This window comes from Maylandia zebra, linkage group LG22 (genome assembly GCF_041146795.1).
Source record: "Maylandia zebra isolate NMK-2024a linkage group LG22, Mzebra_GT3a, whole genome shotgun sequence".
Lineage (NCBI taxonomy): Eukaryota > Metazoa > Chordata > Actinopteri > Cichliformes > Cichlidae > Maylandia > Maylandia zebra.
The window spans coordinates 8,576,506-8,591,243 of NC_135187.1; the positions used below are offsets into that span (position 1 = coordinate 8,576,506).

The window sequence follows — 14,738 nt, forward strand, 5'->3', positions numbered from 1 at the left end:
CAAATTGCTTGTACATAATTTCTTCACATTTTAAAAGGTGCAATTAGATCATTTCTTGCCATTTGTAAAAGAAAAAAGCCCCAAACAAACCCCAAAACAAAACACAATGAAAAACTACTATTAGACTTTTAAAATCTCCAAATAATTGTCTGATTTCTTTTGACTAACTTATAAAGGTGATATTTTTGTTTGATTTTTTTACACGACCTTTTCCCTTTGTTATTTATTTATCATTTAAATTTAAAATGGCATATTATTTAAAAAAAATTGTAAAAATCTTTATTAATAAACACCCAAACACAAATAAATAAGGCATGTTAAAAAACATTTTGAAGAAAAGTGGAGCATTTAAGTAATACACATAAATAAACAGAAAATAATAAAGGAAATAACTTCTGTACCATAAAGAGTTGCTAACTAGTCAATAAACTTGAAAATTACACAAAAAATTAATGTTACGCTGGTGTCATATGAAAATCTGTAGAAAAAAAATCACTAGTTTTTACTTAAACAATATGTGTTTACATACTTTCATCGATTGTACAAATGGCAACTTGAAAGTTGTTCAAGAAGGTAGTTTGAGAAAAGCATCTCAAATTTATATCTGTCCTTGCAACGAATTCTTAAGACAACAGATAAAAAAATAACTTATTCTATGATTCAGATATTAAAACATGTGCTCACCTTTTTTAATTTTATTAGTGTGTTCAGGTTATCAGGAAAGTAAAATTTGATCTGATAATGAAGGAAATGAAAATTAAATATTTTGGGAATATGTAAAAAACATACATATTTTACAATTATGGTTATCGGAAAAAGCCTATTGCTCTATTTATATGTTTGTTTGTTTTTAAAATATTGTAACTGATTTGTTAAAATGTTTTGGCTGTATTTGCAAATGATTATATTTTCTTTTTGTACTATTCATGTGTTTAGTCCGTTTTGTGCTTAAATATTATTTTCAATAAAAGTATTAAATTTCCCAGTTTTCATTAAGTAAAGGTTTACTCAAAACAAAACAAAAACAACATCCAAGGTACAGAGTATTTGCCAAAGGAAACACTATTAAATATAAACGTGTCCTTGTATAAGATTATAATAACTGACAAGAAGCACTTCTAATATATATTTTTAAGAAAGTAAAAGTAATGAAAATGCAAAGAAATACCAATACAGTACTTTAAAAATACATAAATAGATTTTTTTTAAATGTCAGGTATCAATTTAATGGAAATTTGCTTTAAGAAATAATGCGAAAAAGAACACGTTAATGGCAGTGTTAAAACGTGGTCTGAATACTTTAGAAAGGTAAATGTTATTTATAATCAAAGTTCTTTTATTTGTATTTATTTATTTTGCGTTTTGCTGGCGTTTATTTGTCTTAAATTAGACAAATATTCCATTGAGTTTGGTCTGGATTCTTCTTCGCTGCTTTCTGTTGTCATCTGCAACTTCCGCCCAGCAGTAGCGCTAACTTCAGTCCTCCACACAGGCACCACTAAACTAAACTCTGCAGCTGTGCCGCTGTCGTTCTACAAGTTCGTGAAGGATAAAATCTCTTGAGTAAAGTAACGTTTGGAGCCTGTCATCTGCTGAGTTTACCTTAAAGAGCTTATCTTATCGATTTGATCTTAGATTAGCTAACTGCTTTTTAGTTAGCATGCTGCTGCCTCAACACACCAGACAGATCCTCTTGGCTTAATTTGATTTAGTCATGACTGAATTAAGATGCCGGAAATCAGAAACTTTGGAAGGAGATAATGAAGAGGAAGAGAAACAAAAGGAGTCGGAGCTGGAGACCAAACGTAAGTTGAGCTAACTTAGCAGTTTGCTAACTGAACATGAGCTGTGTAGCTTCCAGTGGAGAAACAGTTTGTCAGAGCACATTTCTGTGTCGATGCTGTGACAGCCAGTCTCTCTCTGCTCTAGCACCAGATGTTGAACAGGTGAATGGGTCCAGCACTGCAGCGGCTGATGGCTCGCAGCAGAAAGATGAAGGTGAAGTTAAAGGCGGTCAGCATGAACAGGAAGAATCAAGCAGAGCCCAGTCATGTGTCAAAGCCAAGGGCTTATCTGCATGTAAGTCCATTTCTTACATACCAGCCCACTTCATACGCTGCTCAGTGGCGTTTAAAAAACAAACAATTTGATGGTCAGGTTCATGCTGTACATTAATGGGGACCTATTATGCTTCCATGAAGTGATCCCCGTGAGACAAAAGCTTTAGTCTGCTGTAGATGCTCTGTTTCAGACAGTTTTTCTGCATTTGTAGCTCTGAATGATGTCAGTAAGAACATCTCAGGCGTGGAAGCTCCACCCACCTGCTGTTCAAACCCCCCCCTTTGCAAGGTTCAGCCAGTCAGGGGGAGGAGAAAATGTGAATCATGCAAAGCCTTGTAGTTTAGTAGTTGTACTTTCAAATTAAGTAAAAAAAAAAAAAAAAGCTACATAAATGCATGTTTATGTATGTCATATTTTGGTGGCTCCATAGTGTAGTGGTTTGCAATTTCAGAAGGAATAGCATTGAGTGTAAAGACTCGATGCCTTAGCTTATTTATGTGTTATTATGTTGGTATGTATGATTAAAGACATGAAATGACCGATTGTAATTTTTCTACCTCCATTATTATTATTATTATTATTATTATTATCCTTTATGTGCTTTTATTGCATATCAGAAACACTGAAGAAAGCCATTGGATGAAACACATCTCTTAATTTTTACTGTCATGCAAAATTAAAAATATTCTTTACATACTTGTGAGTGCTGACCTTCTCATTAATAGAGCTGTTTGATGTGCAGAGACACAGTTCGGCAAATGTGCCATGGGCGAGTTAAGGAAGTAGCCAGGGCAAGGTTGAGCAAGTTCTTTTTGGGCAAAGTACACTAATCGAGTTCCAGCTATGAAAGTTAGCTGGTTAGGTAAATAACAAATCAGTGAAGACAGCGCCACATAACGAATCCACAAAATACATAAAATCTTTAACCTAATTTTGCTCTGCAAGCAAGCTTTTCAGGAATGCTTGTGTCGTTCAAAAATAGTGAGAGAATGAAAGAGTGAACAGTTGAGATGCTGAGACAAACTGAAGCGCTGGGGCCCGAAACATTAAGGGAAGTGTGAGGAGGAAGGGGGCTCTGTGCTCAAACATGGTAAAAGGCAACCGAGCCTACTGTGAGCACACCCTTAGAAAGCTTAGTAAATGTTAGACGCTGTAGGAGAGTAATTGAAAATGCTTCAAATACAGATAAGAGAGGTATCAAAAGTACAACCAGGTGCTGAAACACATGCCATGGTGACTCGGTGAAGTAACAGAAGTCGACTGTCCTGCAGTGGTGTTGGATCAAATGTACTAAAACATATGTCTCGACTTCATGAGTCATGAAATATTGCATCTGTGGCTTCCAGTAAACACTGAAATTGCAGTTAAGTGTATTTTTCCATCTCGCAGAGTTTTTGTACATACGTCACCAAATTTGTATGTACTGTAAGATTTTTAGACATCTCTGAAGAAGTTTTGTTTTTTTTGCACGTGTTGCAATGTGTAGGAGACTAAATATAAAATGTCTCTGGCTGTACTTTGGTGGCAGGTGTAATGTTATTTTTTGTGTGTTATTTTTGTCATAGTAGTATATGATATTGATCTCTCTGTTCAGCTCAGTTTGCAGCTACAAAGAGAAATAGTGTGTGGTAGAAAATGGTTATTTAAAGTGTGTGAGTCAAAAATCTTTCCTCTCACATTTAAGACCTACAGAAGCTTTTTTTGTTGATGATGTTGTTTTTTACTGTTAATGCTTCTTCTCCTCAGCTGTTTTCTTACAGCGGCTAGTCCGGGTGTTCTTTGGATGTCTGGCATCTGTTGCCTGTGGCATGCTGTATGCAGTGTATCTGTCCACATATCATGACAGGAAGTTCTGGTTTTCAACTCGACAGGTGGGTGACTTTTTTTTCTTTTCCTTTTTTATCTTTACTTTGCTGCCCAATCGTACGAGCTCTAAAATTTACTTTGTATATTTCTAAGGAGCTGGAACGTGAAATCACTTTCCAGGGAGGCAGTGGGGTCTATTATTACTACTACAAGCGTTTGATCGCAGCACCATCCTTTGAGCGAGGTACGAGCACACTGCCTGCTTCATGAAAGGCTTAGCGAATTTTCAATATTTTTTCCATATTTTTATTCTTGGACTCTATTATAGAGTAGATTTATATGATTCAGAGTTTAAAATAGTCCACAGATAGCACAGATAATGACTTTAATGTTCTGCTTTCCTTATGACTCAGCTCTGTTGTTTTGTGTTTTACAGGGTTTTATGAGCTGGTGGTAGATAACAGGACCGTTTCAGGTCAGACCATTAACGCAGTCGAGCGTTTGTCTCTTTATCCGGAGCTCATCACAAGCTTCATATACAGAGTCACAGGCAGCCAGGTGAGGATTTATTTAATCAGATTTTACATTTCCTGGGTTGTCTTCTTTGTGTGTGTATCTCAAAGCAAAATGAAGCATAAAAACCACTGTGACGTCCACTCTCATTCTTGGAGGCTGAGTGCCTTCTCTTTCAATAAGCAAGGTTTGTCCCTGGGTCCATAAATAGTAAAATGTTGATTTGGGTCCTTAAAAGGACTGAGTCTTTAAATTCATAAAAGAACCTTCTGTCTGGACAGAAGGTTCTTTCATCTTCAGGGGAAACAACCCATTAGTTCTCTTTGCTTTCTCCATTTACTTTTGTCTGGAAATAGCCAGAATAGTTCAGTTGACTCAAAATGCAGAGCTGAAGATGTAATGTGACCTCCAGTGTTTGTTTTTGTAGTCATTTTCGTGAGGCATTAGAAATACTGGGGGGTTGGGTTAATGGCAGCAGAAAAGGGAGAAGAGTGGGACAAAAGTTCCTTTGCCAAACTGAGCAATGCTGCTTTTTTATTTCCATTTATTTGACTTTAATGGTGTAGGAGCATTTAGCTAACTATAATGTTTGGTATTCAGCTGCAAGGTCTGAATGTTGGCAATGTTTCTATGCATTTCCAGTTCAGATAAGTCTGTTTCTGTCAGGTTGTGCTCCTCGTATTCAGATATTTGGGCTTTTTTGGCTTTAATCTGTCAAACAAAAATACTTAAGGTGGGATATTTAAGATATAGTTCTGATGTTAGTGCTTCAGTGCACTGTTTTAGTGGTTTGCGCTTTTTAATATTAAAGGAGTGCATAAGACAATGCTTTAACTCACCATTTCTGTTCATTTGAAACTGATAGATATAGATATTTTTCCCTTTTTGTACGTATAAATTACATAAAAATAGTTTAAAATGAAAGGCGTTAAAGTCCTAACTATAACAGCTGTACAAATGCAAGTATCCTGAGTATGTTAGAGCAGGGATATGAGAGAGAGCAGAACATTTCCATATTTAGTTTGCATTTGTGTGTCATGTGCAGCAGCAAAGAGAATCAAGTATTACGTTTAAAGTGTGTGCAATTTTGCACATAAAATACAATTGCTTTGGAGTGGTTTAAAACATAAATGGTTTGACTGCATAACAAAAGTCTGGCTTACAGCAGAGAATGGAAATCCAAATAGAAACTAGTGGTACAGAGGCCGTACATACCCGTGTTAAACGCACCGTACATGGAAAAAGCAAAGAGAGTGTGGGAATATGTTAGTACAAGTCCTAAAACTCAAACTGGTCAAACTTCAGTATAATTTATGCTTTGATAAGTCTTGGAGCAATAAGGCTGCCCAAACAAAGCAGACCCTGTTTTACTGTCACAGCTGATTAACCCGGCTTACCTACGTCAGCTGAGCTGTTTTCATCAGTGTTTTTGGCATTAAGCATCTGCCTCTAGGCTTCTGCAGGAGTAAATGTTGCTGCATTAGTACTGCTAGCTATGGACATTATTATAATGAAGTGATTAGGAGTGAAAAATCACAATTAAAAGTGGCTTCATTCTGCCACTTTAAGGTTTGACCACAGACACTTTTTAAGGATCACCGTCTTTGTCTTTTTCCACTGCTTCCCTTGATAAAACAGGATTTCGTGGAACCGATTTACTTCTACATTGGAGCAGTTTTGGGCCTGCAGGCGGTCTACGTCACTGCCCTCTTTGTGTGCAGCTGGGTGATGAGTGGCACCTGGGTGGCTGGCATGTTGGCCGTGGCCTGGTATGTGATCAACAGGTAAGGTGAACAAACGTTTCCTTAAGCATGAAGTTTCTTTGCCTGTCTGTTCATGTTTTCTCATTCCAGTAAAACCTTTCTGGTGACTAATGCTACAAACATCCTCCTCTATTAAAATGATTAATAAAGTTGTATTTAATTCTGTTTCTTTTCTCCCACAGAGCAGATACAACCAAAGTGGATCATGCTATTCCTCTGCGGGACAACTGGGCTCTGCCTTACTTCTCCTGGCAGGTCACAGCTTTGACTGGATTCCTGAGAAACAAAATCGGCTCTTCAACTGAGGTGAGCCCCTCATGAGCCTCATTAACACACACAAAAAAAAGAAGTAATGTGAGCTAGAACATTGCACTAATGATTGAGTCTCATCCTCTGTAGATGTTCTGCTATCTTACCATGAGTGCCACCACCTTCACCTTCCTCCTGGTCTGGGAACACAGTCACTACGTGCTCTTCATCCAAGGCTTCTGTCTTTTTCTACTTGATTCTTTTGACCTGGTGCCACCACGTAAGGTAACACAGTCGTAGCTTGAACTTCTGAAATTTCATACAGTTTTCTTCAGAAATTGCAGCAGGTTCTTACTCTATATTACTTTAAACTAACAATTTTGCATTTATGATGTTTTTTAATGCAACTTGTGGGTTTAAAACAGGGAAAATCCTGCCGACTGTTTAAATAAAACTGTGTTTTATTTTCTCTTCTCTGATTGGCTGTCTTTTTCTTCTTCATCTCTCCATTTCTGGGATGAACAGATGGCTGACATCCACAAGGTGTACCTCAGCTCCTTGTTCCTGGCCTACATGTTCCAGTTTCAGAACACAGCCCTGCTCAGCTCGCCTCTGCTCAGCCTCCTCATTGGCTCGGTTCTTGCGAGGTACTTCCAGGTAGAGTTAGCTTCCCCCTCGCAGCTCAGTCATGACATTAGATAAACTCTTTAAAGTGAAAATTGTTTTCAGCTTGGAGCTTTTCAAATGGGAGTAGCTCCATTAACATTTGCACTTTTTTTCTAGCAAAGGATGAAGGTGGGTCCTCTTGTGGCAAGAGTGATGAAGCTCTTCCTACATTTTTACCTGGTCTTCACCTCTGGGATCACCTACAGTTATTTGGTCAAGGTAAGTCATATGGGAGCAGGGCATCTGTGTAGCATTCAGTGGCTGATACTCAGTTTCAGTTTTTGGGTTGAATGCAGTGTTTTGTTTTTTTATTTACAGAAACTAATTGCTGCAAATGAGAGTGACTTCATATTGAAGTTCCTTGAAGTAAAATTTGGACTCAACACAACAACGTGAGTCGTGTTTTTTGTTATTGACTTAGAGCAGTAACCTTATTAGTGAGAACTAATCTGATGTAATCTAACATAATAATCTTCTTTTTTCTTCTCTTCAGCGACTTTGTCCCCAACTTCCTCTTGTGCCAGGAGAGTTTCCAAACGCCCGGTCAGGACTTATTTCTACGTCTGACGCAGGCCTCGGTCCTCCCCTTCTACTTCCTCGTGCTCGCCGTCTGCCTGCTTTCAGCCTTACAGGCAATCTACAGAAGGCTCAGGTGAAACACTCGTGGTGCAAAATCTTTCTGGTCTAACAACAGACAGCACCATGCTGTCATCAGCTGGTTTCTGAAGTCTTGTTTTAAAGCCTCAAGTTGCCTAGTTGCTCAAGTTGCCAACAGCATAAACATGGTAAAGAAGTGGAGATAAGGTGAACCTGATCCACGTTGCTAGACCAATTGCAGCAGCTGAATTGGCACACCTGTCACTAAGTTACCAAACCACTAACTTAACAAAACCTTTGGACAGGCTAACTACGTAAGTCGTAAAAAGCTCCTTTATAGTTGTTACTCATAATAATACATTTATTTGTGCAGCACTTTTTAAAAAGCACAGTTACAAAGTGCTTCACAGTTTGAATAAAAGTGACACGTTTAATACAAACACATAATCAACATACAGTCATTCATTTATTCCAGCATGCACACTTCTATACATTCATTAGATGGAGAGTATGGCCAAAATTAATCGGAGAAGTATTAATAAAAGGCTAACGTTTAAAAATAATTTTTCAGATGTTGTTGAAAGCACAGACTCTCCCGATGGCTGTTCCAAGGTTCAGACCCTATAATCTCAAAAGCATGGTTACTTCTGATTTTTCAATGAGAGAGGATGATCTAAGAAGCTGTTGAGACTCCTCTTATAAGGTTTCAGTAGCTCTGCTGTGTTAGCAGTAGCCTGGCCGTGTAGCACTTGATGAGTTGTATCTGAATTTTGAAGTGAATTCTGAATTTCATTGGAAGCCAGTGAAGGGAAGCAAGGATGAAAATGATGTGCAAACGCCTGCTAGTTCTCATTAGCAGCCTGCATTCTGGACCAGTTGAAGTTGGATTAGTAAGATTTGAGAGATGCAAATAAAAATAGAGTTACAATACTCAAGGCAGGTGAAAATTAAAGTGTGCACTAAAAGTTCAAAATGAATAAATGACAGTACAGGATTTTTGCAGTTTCTCTTTTATGAAGGAAACAAGACTGGATGAACTTAGAGATATGAAATTCAAAGTTCAGATGTTGATCAACAATGATAACCAGCTTTCCAACAGATGAGCTGATATTGTGGGAAATTGAATGAAATTAAATGTTTGTACCAAACTATTGAATTGAACTGAATATGCAAATTGATAACAAATGCAGTCTTCATGTGTCTAGTAGATTAATAATTAACTGGTAGTTGATACTATGTTAGCAAAATGTGTTTGCCCAATAACACAGTGACATATGCTGGTGACTCTTGTGTTGTTGTTGTTTTTAAGCAGTCATTATATTTATACTTTTGGCTAAAATCTTAATGTAATTTCCCCTCACAGCGGTCAGCCATTGTGCAAAACCTATAGCCTTGAAAATGGAGGAATAGGAGAGAAGCCAGAGGTCGTCTATCATGTTTTCCACACCATGCTGTTTGGGGGTCTCGCTCTGCTCTTCGATGGGTACGTTGGGTTTTTTTTTTTTTTTAATAATTGAGGTTTGTTCACCATATGTTATTCAGCACAGCTTTTCATCGCCTATGTTCTTCTGTCTTGCAGGATGAAGTATTTATGGACACCATACGTCTGCATGTTTACAGCATTTGGGGTTTGTTCTCCTGACCTCTGGATGACAGTGTTTAAGTGGCTCAAACTGAAGTCCATCCACCCTGTAGTATTGGTATGGATGTTTGTTTATAGTGGATGAGAAACAAAACCAAATGTCTTAAAGTAAACAGGTTTCTTTTAATACAGTCTGCACAGAAGGGGAGGTTTAGGTATATACCGTCTCTTTAACTTACCTTTATGCTAAGTTTCCAAACAAATAGTATATTATCTATAAATTGCCGGTAATATCCAAAGGAATGAATGGATCCTGTCACAGTTTGTCATTCCTGAACTCAAATGAGATATTTGAACTGTTTTATTTGGGCTTCAGAGCTGTTCACAGCACTGAAACAGCTTTGTTGAAACTGACCGATGATCTGTTACTCCCATTAGATTCAGGTGATAATGCAGTACTGATTTTGTTGGACCTCTTCACTTGTTCAGATGCTGTCTTGTGGATAGGACTTTCTGTATGCCTATTGTGTGTATCACTCCTTGCCCATTTGTCTTGTGGGGTCCCTCAGGGCTCTATCCTGGGCCCAGTCCTCTTCTGTTCATATCAGCTTCTATTGGTAGTATTAGCAGCCATATTATTTCATTTCATTTCTATGCTGATGAAGACAGTAGAAAATCTCAGGATTTCTTACTATCTTGAAGAAATTAAAGGTTAGATGACTAAACAGTGACAAATCTTTGGTCCATTCAAATCTAGTTCTTTTGCCAATATTTTAGATAATCTCATCCCATATTTATGGTAAATGGACTGATACCTGTGGAGTACTTATTCCCTCTAACTGAGCATTCAAAGCACGTTTTATTTCAAACATCACTTACTTATTTGTTTTCACTTTTTACTTATCTTTATCATTATCTTTAAATCGTTTTTTTTAGCTTATAACATGAAGTAAGAACTTAAAGAAGAAGCTAAAAGAAGATACTGAAACATCAAAGTTAAAGATGAACTTTATTATAATCGTTTTGGTATAAGCAGCTTAAATGAAGAGGAATAGTGTATTATAATACAATATGACAAAATAGATCTCTCAATAAAGTAAAAATTACACAGAAAGAAGTTCACTTAAATAAAGAAGATAACATAAAGACATTCAGTAAGTAAAAGGAGGCAGTAGAAGTAAAAATACGTTTACAAAAATCTGAATATATTACAAAACCGTTCAATAAATACATTAAAGCTAAATTTAAAAAAATGTTTTTCCCCTCATGAAGAGAAAGGAGTAAGTATCGACACAGTTGCTAACCGTGTTTTCTTTTCTTTTTACCCTCCAGTCCTTGATTCTGAGCACAGCTGTTCCCACAATCATTTGCTTCAGTTTGTGGAGAGAGGTGAGGCGTTCAGCCCCTTTTACGTGGGAGCTCTTTATGTTAGACACACTTTATATCTCCTGCGTAACGCTCTTTCTCTCCCATTCTGCAGTTCTCCCCTCGCGTCTTAGCAGAGTTATCAGAACTGCAGGAGTTCTACGATGGAGACACAGTGGAGCTGATGAGCTGGATCAAGTGGGTCTTTAGAACTTCCTGTATTTATAAAGATATTTGTAAAGTATTTTATCATGGCATCAACCATCGTCTTTCCTCCTCATGTAGGTCACAGGCTCCGGTGGCAGCTGTGTTCGCAGGCAGTCCACAGCTGCTGGGAGCAGTGAAGTTGTGTTCGGGTTCAGCTGTAACTAGTTTACCTCTTTATTCAGACATCAACCTGCTGAAGAGGACTGAAGATGTGAGTTTTCATTGACAACATATCTGTTACCTTAACAGTGCTGCTGTCAAGAAGATACTTGTGTCTTATAATCAGCTATAAAAAATGCCTGTTAGTCATATTGGTTAAAGTGCTGAATGTGAATTTTAGTCCAAACAGAGACTGATGTTCCACATGTTTCAAAGTAAATTATTAGTTTTATTGTTGGGTCTTTAAAATGTAAAGCACCTTAAACTGGCTGTTTTTGTGATTTGGCGCAACACAAATAATATTGAAATGAAATTAACTGAAGTTTAACAGAAAATAAAAGGAGGTAATCTTTCCTTTCCCAGACGTACCAGGTGTACGCAATGAGATCTGCAGAGGACATCTACAAGCTCCTGACCGCCCAAAAAACGAACTACGTGATCATCGAAGAGTCGATTTGTAGTGAGCTCACTATTAATAAGGGCTGTAGGATCAAAGACCTGCTCGACATCTCCAACGGACATGTGAGTTTAAACCCTTTCCTCCGTTATAGATTTCTTACAGATTGAACAATTTTGAGTGGATATCAATAATATGGTCCTCTGATTAGATCTTTTGAAGATGGTTGACCTTAAAGGAAAAGGAGCTAAAATAGCATGTTTCAGACAGTGGCTACACTAAGAACCCAGAATATGATCAATGAAGATTATTTTTAACTTTAAATCACGCATAGCTACTCTAGCGGAGTCCAAGAATAAATCATTTTCTGCTACTACTTTGGATAAGTATTATTAATAACAATCATCTAGCTATAATCAAGACATTAGTTGCAGAATATTTTGCAAACTCTACAGAATTCGAGTCTTTTATACTTTCACTCATGATCTGTATGTTTGTCTCTTGCAGATCGTCTATGACAAAGGTGAGATATACTCCTTCTCCAAATATGGACGATTCTGCCACGAGATAAAGATGAACTACTCGCCCTACACAAACTACTTCACACGGGTTTTCTGGAACCGCTCGTACCACATCTACAAAGTGAACTCTGTCATCTCCTTTCAGTACTGACGGCCAAGCGTGGCTCTGCCCCTCCTCAGGTGTTCCTGATCGTATCCACAGATCGGCACACCGGGGCGAAAAAACTCTGATTATCATGGTGTCAGTGGGGAAGCTGCACATTCAAACAGTGAGGCTCAGCTGAGCACACTGCACCGGCCAAACAACATGTATGGACGGCCATATTATTAATCACTGTACTGTAGTTTTATAAGCCATGTGTTACTGTTAATGTTACTATGAATGGTTTTAATGAAGGTGTGAGTCGCAGAGATCAGTGTAGGCTGAGAAGGGGAAAGTGTTTGCCATGAAATGAAGCAGCCAGAGGTTTAATCCTGTTCACTGATTGGTCCTTTTGTGCTGACAGTGATTGGATAGGATGCATAATTATGTTCCTTTCCTTTATTTTCAATCACTTTTATCAAGTTTATTTTTTTAAACACCTGCAAAACTATAGACCTTTGAATCAACATCAGTTAGGGTGCTGATTAAAAAATTATGGCATTAGCATTTAGCTCAAACCAGAGCTCCACAGACACTCCAGTGTGGCTCTTGACCCTTTTTTTTGGGGGGGGGGATAAATCTTTATGCATTTAATTTGATTTTTGTCTTAAATGTTTTGCTTTTCTGTTCTGTTCATGTGTTATAATCACGCTACTGTTGTCTACTTAAAGAGAAATGGGTGTCTTCTGTCTAAATTATGAATTTCATGTATTATACTAGCATAGTTGGATCATTTTTGTCTTGATTTAAAGGAAATAATTAGACTGAATCACTGAGCTAATAATCATAATCGGCAATCAAGAATTTCAAAATGAAAGTGCTTTATAACAGGATAACACGTAAGATTAGTCAGAATAGTTTTTCGCTTGATTATGTAATTTTAAGGTTACCAAAAAACCAAATAGTGACAAGCATACATGCTCTTGCTTTCTGTCACGCTCTGCCTTTGTTTGCTCATGAAATACTCATGCAGTGCATGTGTACGCGCTGTTCTTTGAAGGGTTGTTGCTGCTTTGGTCGGCTTTCGTGGGAAAGGCGTCTCTCTGTACTGTTTGCTGCTTGTTGTGTGCTCTGATCTGTTAAAGGGAAGTGGAAGAAGATTGTCCAGAAAAGTGTTATCAGTTTTTATTTGTTACTGCTGCCTGAAATCTACTGAAAATAACTGATATCTGAAGTAGGCATGTCTTTACACACACATTTATATGTCTGAACTCACTGGTTGCTCCTATTGTGCTCTGCTTTTTTTTTTTTTCTTTGACATGAGATGGTTGTATTCATGGCCTATATAAAAAGGGTTGACTGAACTATCCAGGACTTGCACAACCTTCTGCAATCTTCTAAACTGAGCTTTTTCAGCATTTTAAGGTGGTGGAGGCTGGTCCTGGATGCCTTATGTAAAGACATGGCTGCCATGTCTGTATTCATCACTTCCAGGCATGACTGATAATTTCCTATCCCCGAGCTGTTACCTTAGGGTTTTGGTGATGAATTCCTCTTGGTGCTGTCATACAGATAACAAGGTGGCCGTGTGGTGAGTGTGTGAGGTGAATAAATATAACACTGAGCTCTTCTTGTGTGGTTCTTTTAACATTATCATTAGCCTCATCAGAAATGGTCTTAGTGCAAGTGTTTGTATCAAGTCGCTGTTCTTAAAGATGATGTGGCTGAGGCATGCCAAATTACACAAGAGCCTGCATAGAAAAACACTGTAGAGCACTATCAGTCATGGATTGGCCTCCTCAGAGCCCAGACCTCTTACTGACAGAGTGAGGGATCACCTTGACAAAGAACAGAAAAAAAGGCAGCCAACATCCAAAGATGAGCTTTGAATGTTCTTCAAGAAGCCTAAAGAACTATTCCTTAGAAATATTTGTAAAAATTACAAGAAAGCTTTCCCAAAAGAGTTCAGAATGCATAGAAGAGTAAAGGTGGTATGTCTGTAAAGGTGGTCATACCAAATAATGACTTTTAAGATTTTTACAAACTCTGTTTTTGCTTTATAAACTTTTTAATGTATGTTTGTGCATTATTTAATAAAACGGAATATAAAACCATGAAAGGTGGCTCAACAACTGTGTACTGTATGTTTAATCTACTACAGCTCCAAAAATGTACGTTTTTAATTTGAATAAACATTATTGCATATATAAGCTGTCAATAACGTCAATTCAGTTATTAAATTTAATAAAAACAACTAGAATGGAGAACATTAGAAGAGAGTATTCCAGAGGAACAGCTCAGCTTGAGTGGTTTGGAAACAAAGTTAGAGGTAAGCCCGAGATGGTTTGGTGCATATGAAGGATAGTGGATTTATGAGATGAAGGATTTTGGAGATGGAGCTGTCAAGCAGGAGACCACAGAGAAGACTCATGAATGCAAGATAATAACTGCAGGCAATTTTTACATTATAAAAAGCAATTTGTAGTAATTTCAGTCTTTTATTTTCATTGTCATTAACTGCCAAAATTGCAGTAAGCATAATGCTGCATTCATGGCCTATCGGTAGAATGGAAAACAAGACGATTGAGCGCATTCTGCTTTATTTTGTGCTCTTGCTCGCTTTTTATTTCACATTTATCTAAGGTTACCTTAAGGTTGGCTATGGTTAACGTCTTACGCAATCTCATAGTTTCACTATAAACTGCCTAAATGAGCAAATTTTCGCATTATGTGTTTATAGTTTGGTTTACAAGTGAAAGTAAATCCCGAC

General features: G+C 37.5%; 1 protein-coding gene across 1 annotated transcript; it reads left to right on the plus strand.

Moving 5' to 3' along the window:
* Nucleotides 1-1,432: 1,432 nt before the first annotated feature.
* Nucleotides 1,433-13,592, plus strand: LOC101486948 (dpy-19 like 4). Its single transcript, XM_004569260.2, has 19 exons — nucleotides 1,433-1,805; nucleotides 1,930-2,079; nucleotides 3,808-3,932; nucleotides 4,021-4,111; nucleotides 4,304-4,425; nucleotides 6,019-6,164; nucleotides 6,326-6,449; nucleotides 6,543-6,677; nucleotides 6,918-7,049; nucleotides 7,176-7,277; nucleotides 7,377-7,450; nucleotides 7,552-7,710; nucleotides 9,019-9,138; nucleotides 9,235-9,355; nucleotides 10,570-10,626; nucleotides 10,718-10,800; nucleotides 10,888-11,020; nucleotides 11,332-11,490; nucleotides 11,873-13,592. The coding sequence occupies exons 1-19, from the start codon at nucleotides 1,715-1,717 to the stop codon at nucleotides 12,035-12,037; spliced, it is 2,289 nt and encodes a 762-aa protein (XP_004569317.2). The 5' UTR covers nucleotides 1,433-1,714; the 3' UTR covers nucleotides 12,038-13,592.
* Nucleotides 13,593-14,738: the final 1,146 nt, after the last annotated feature.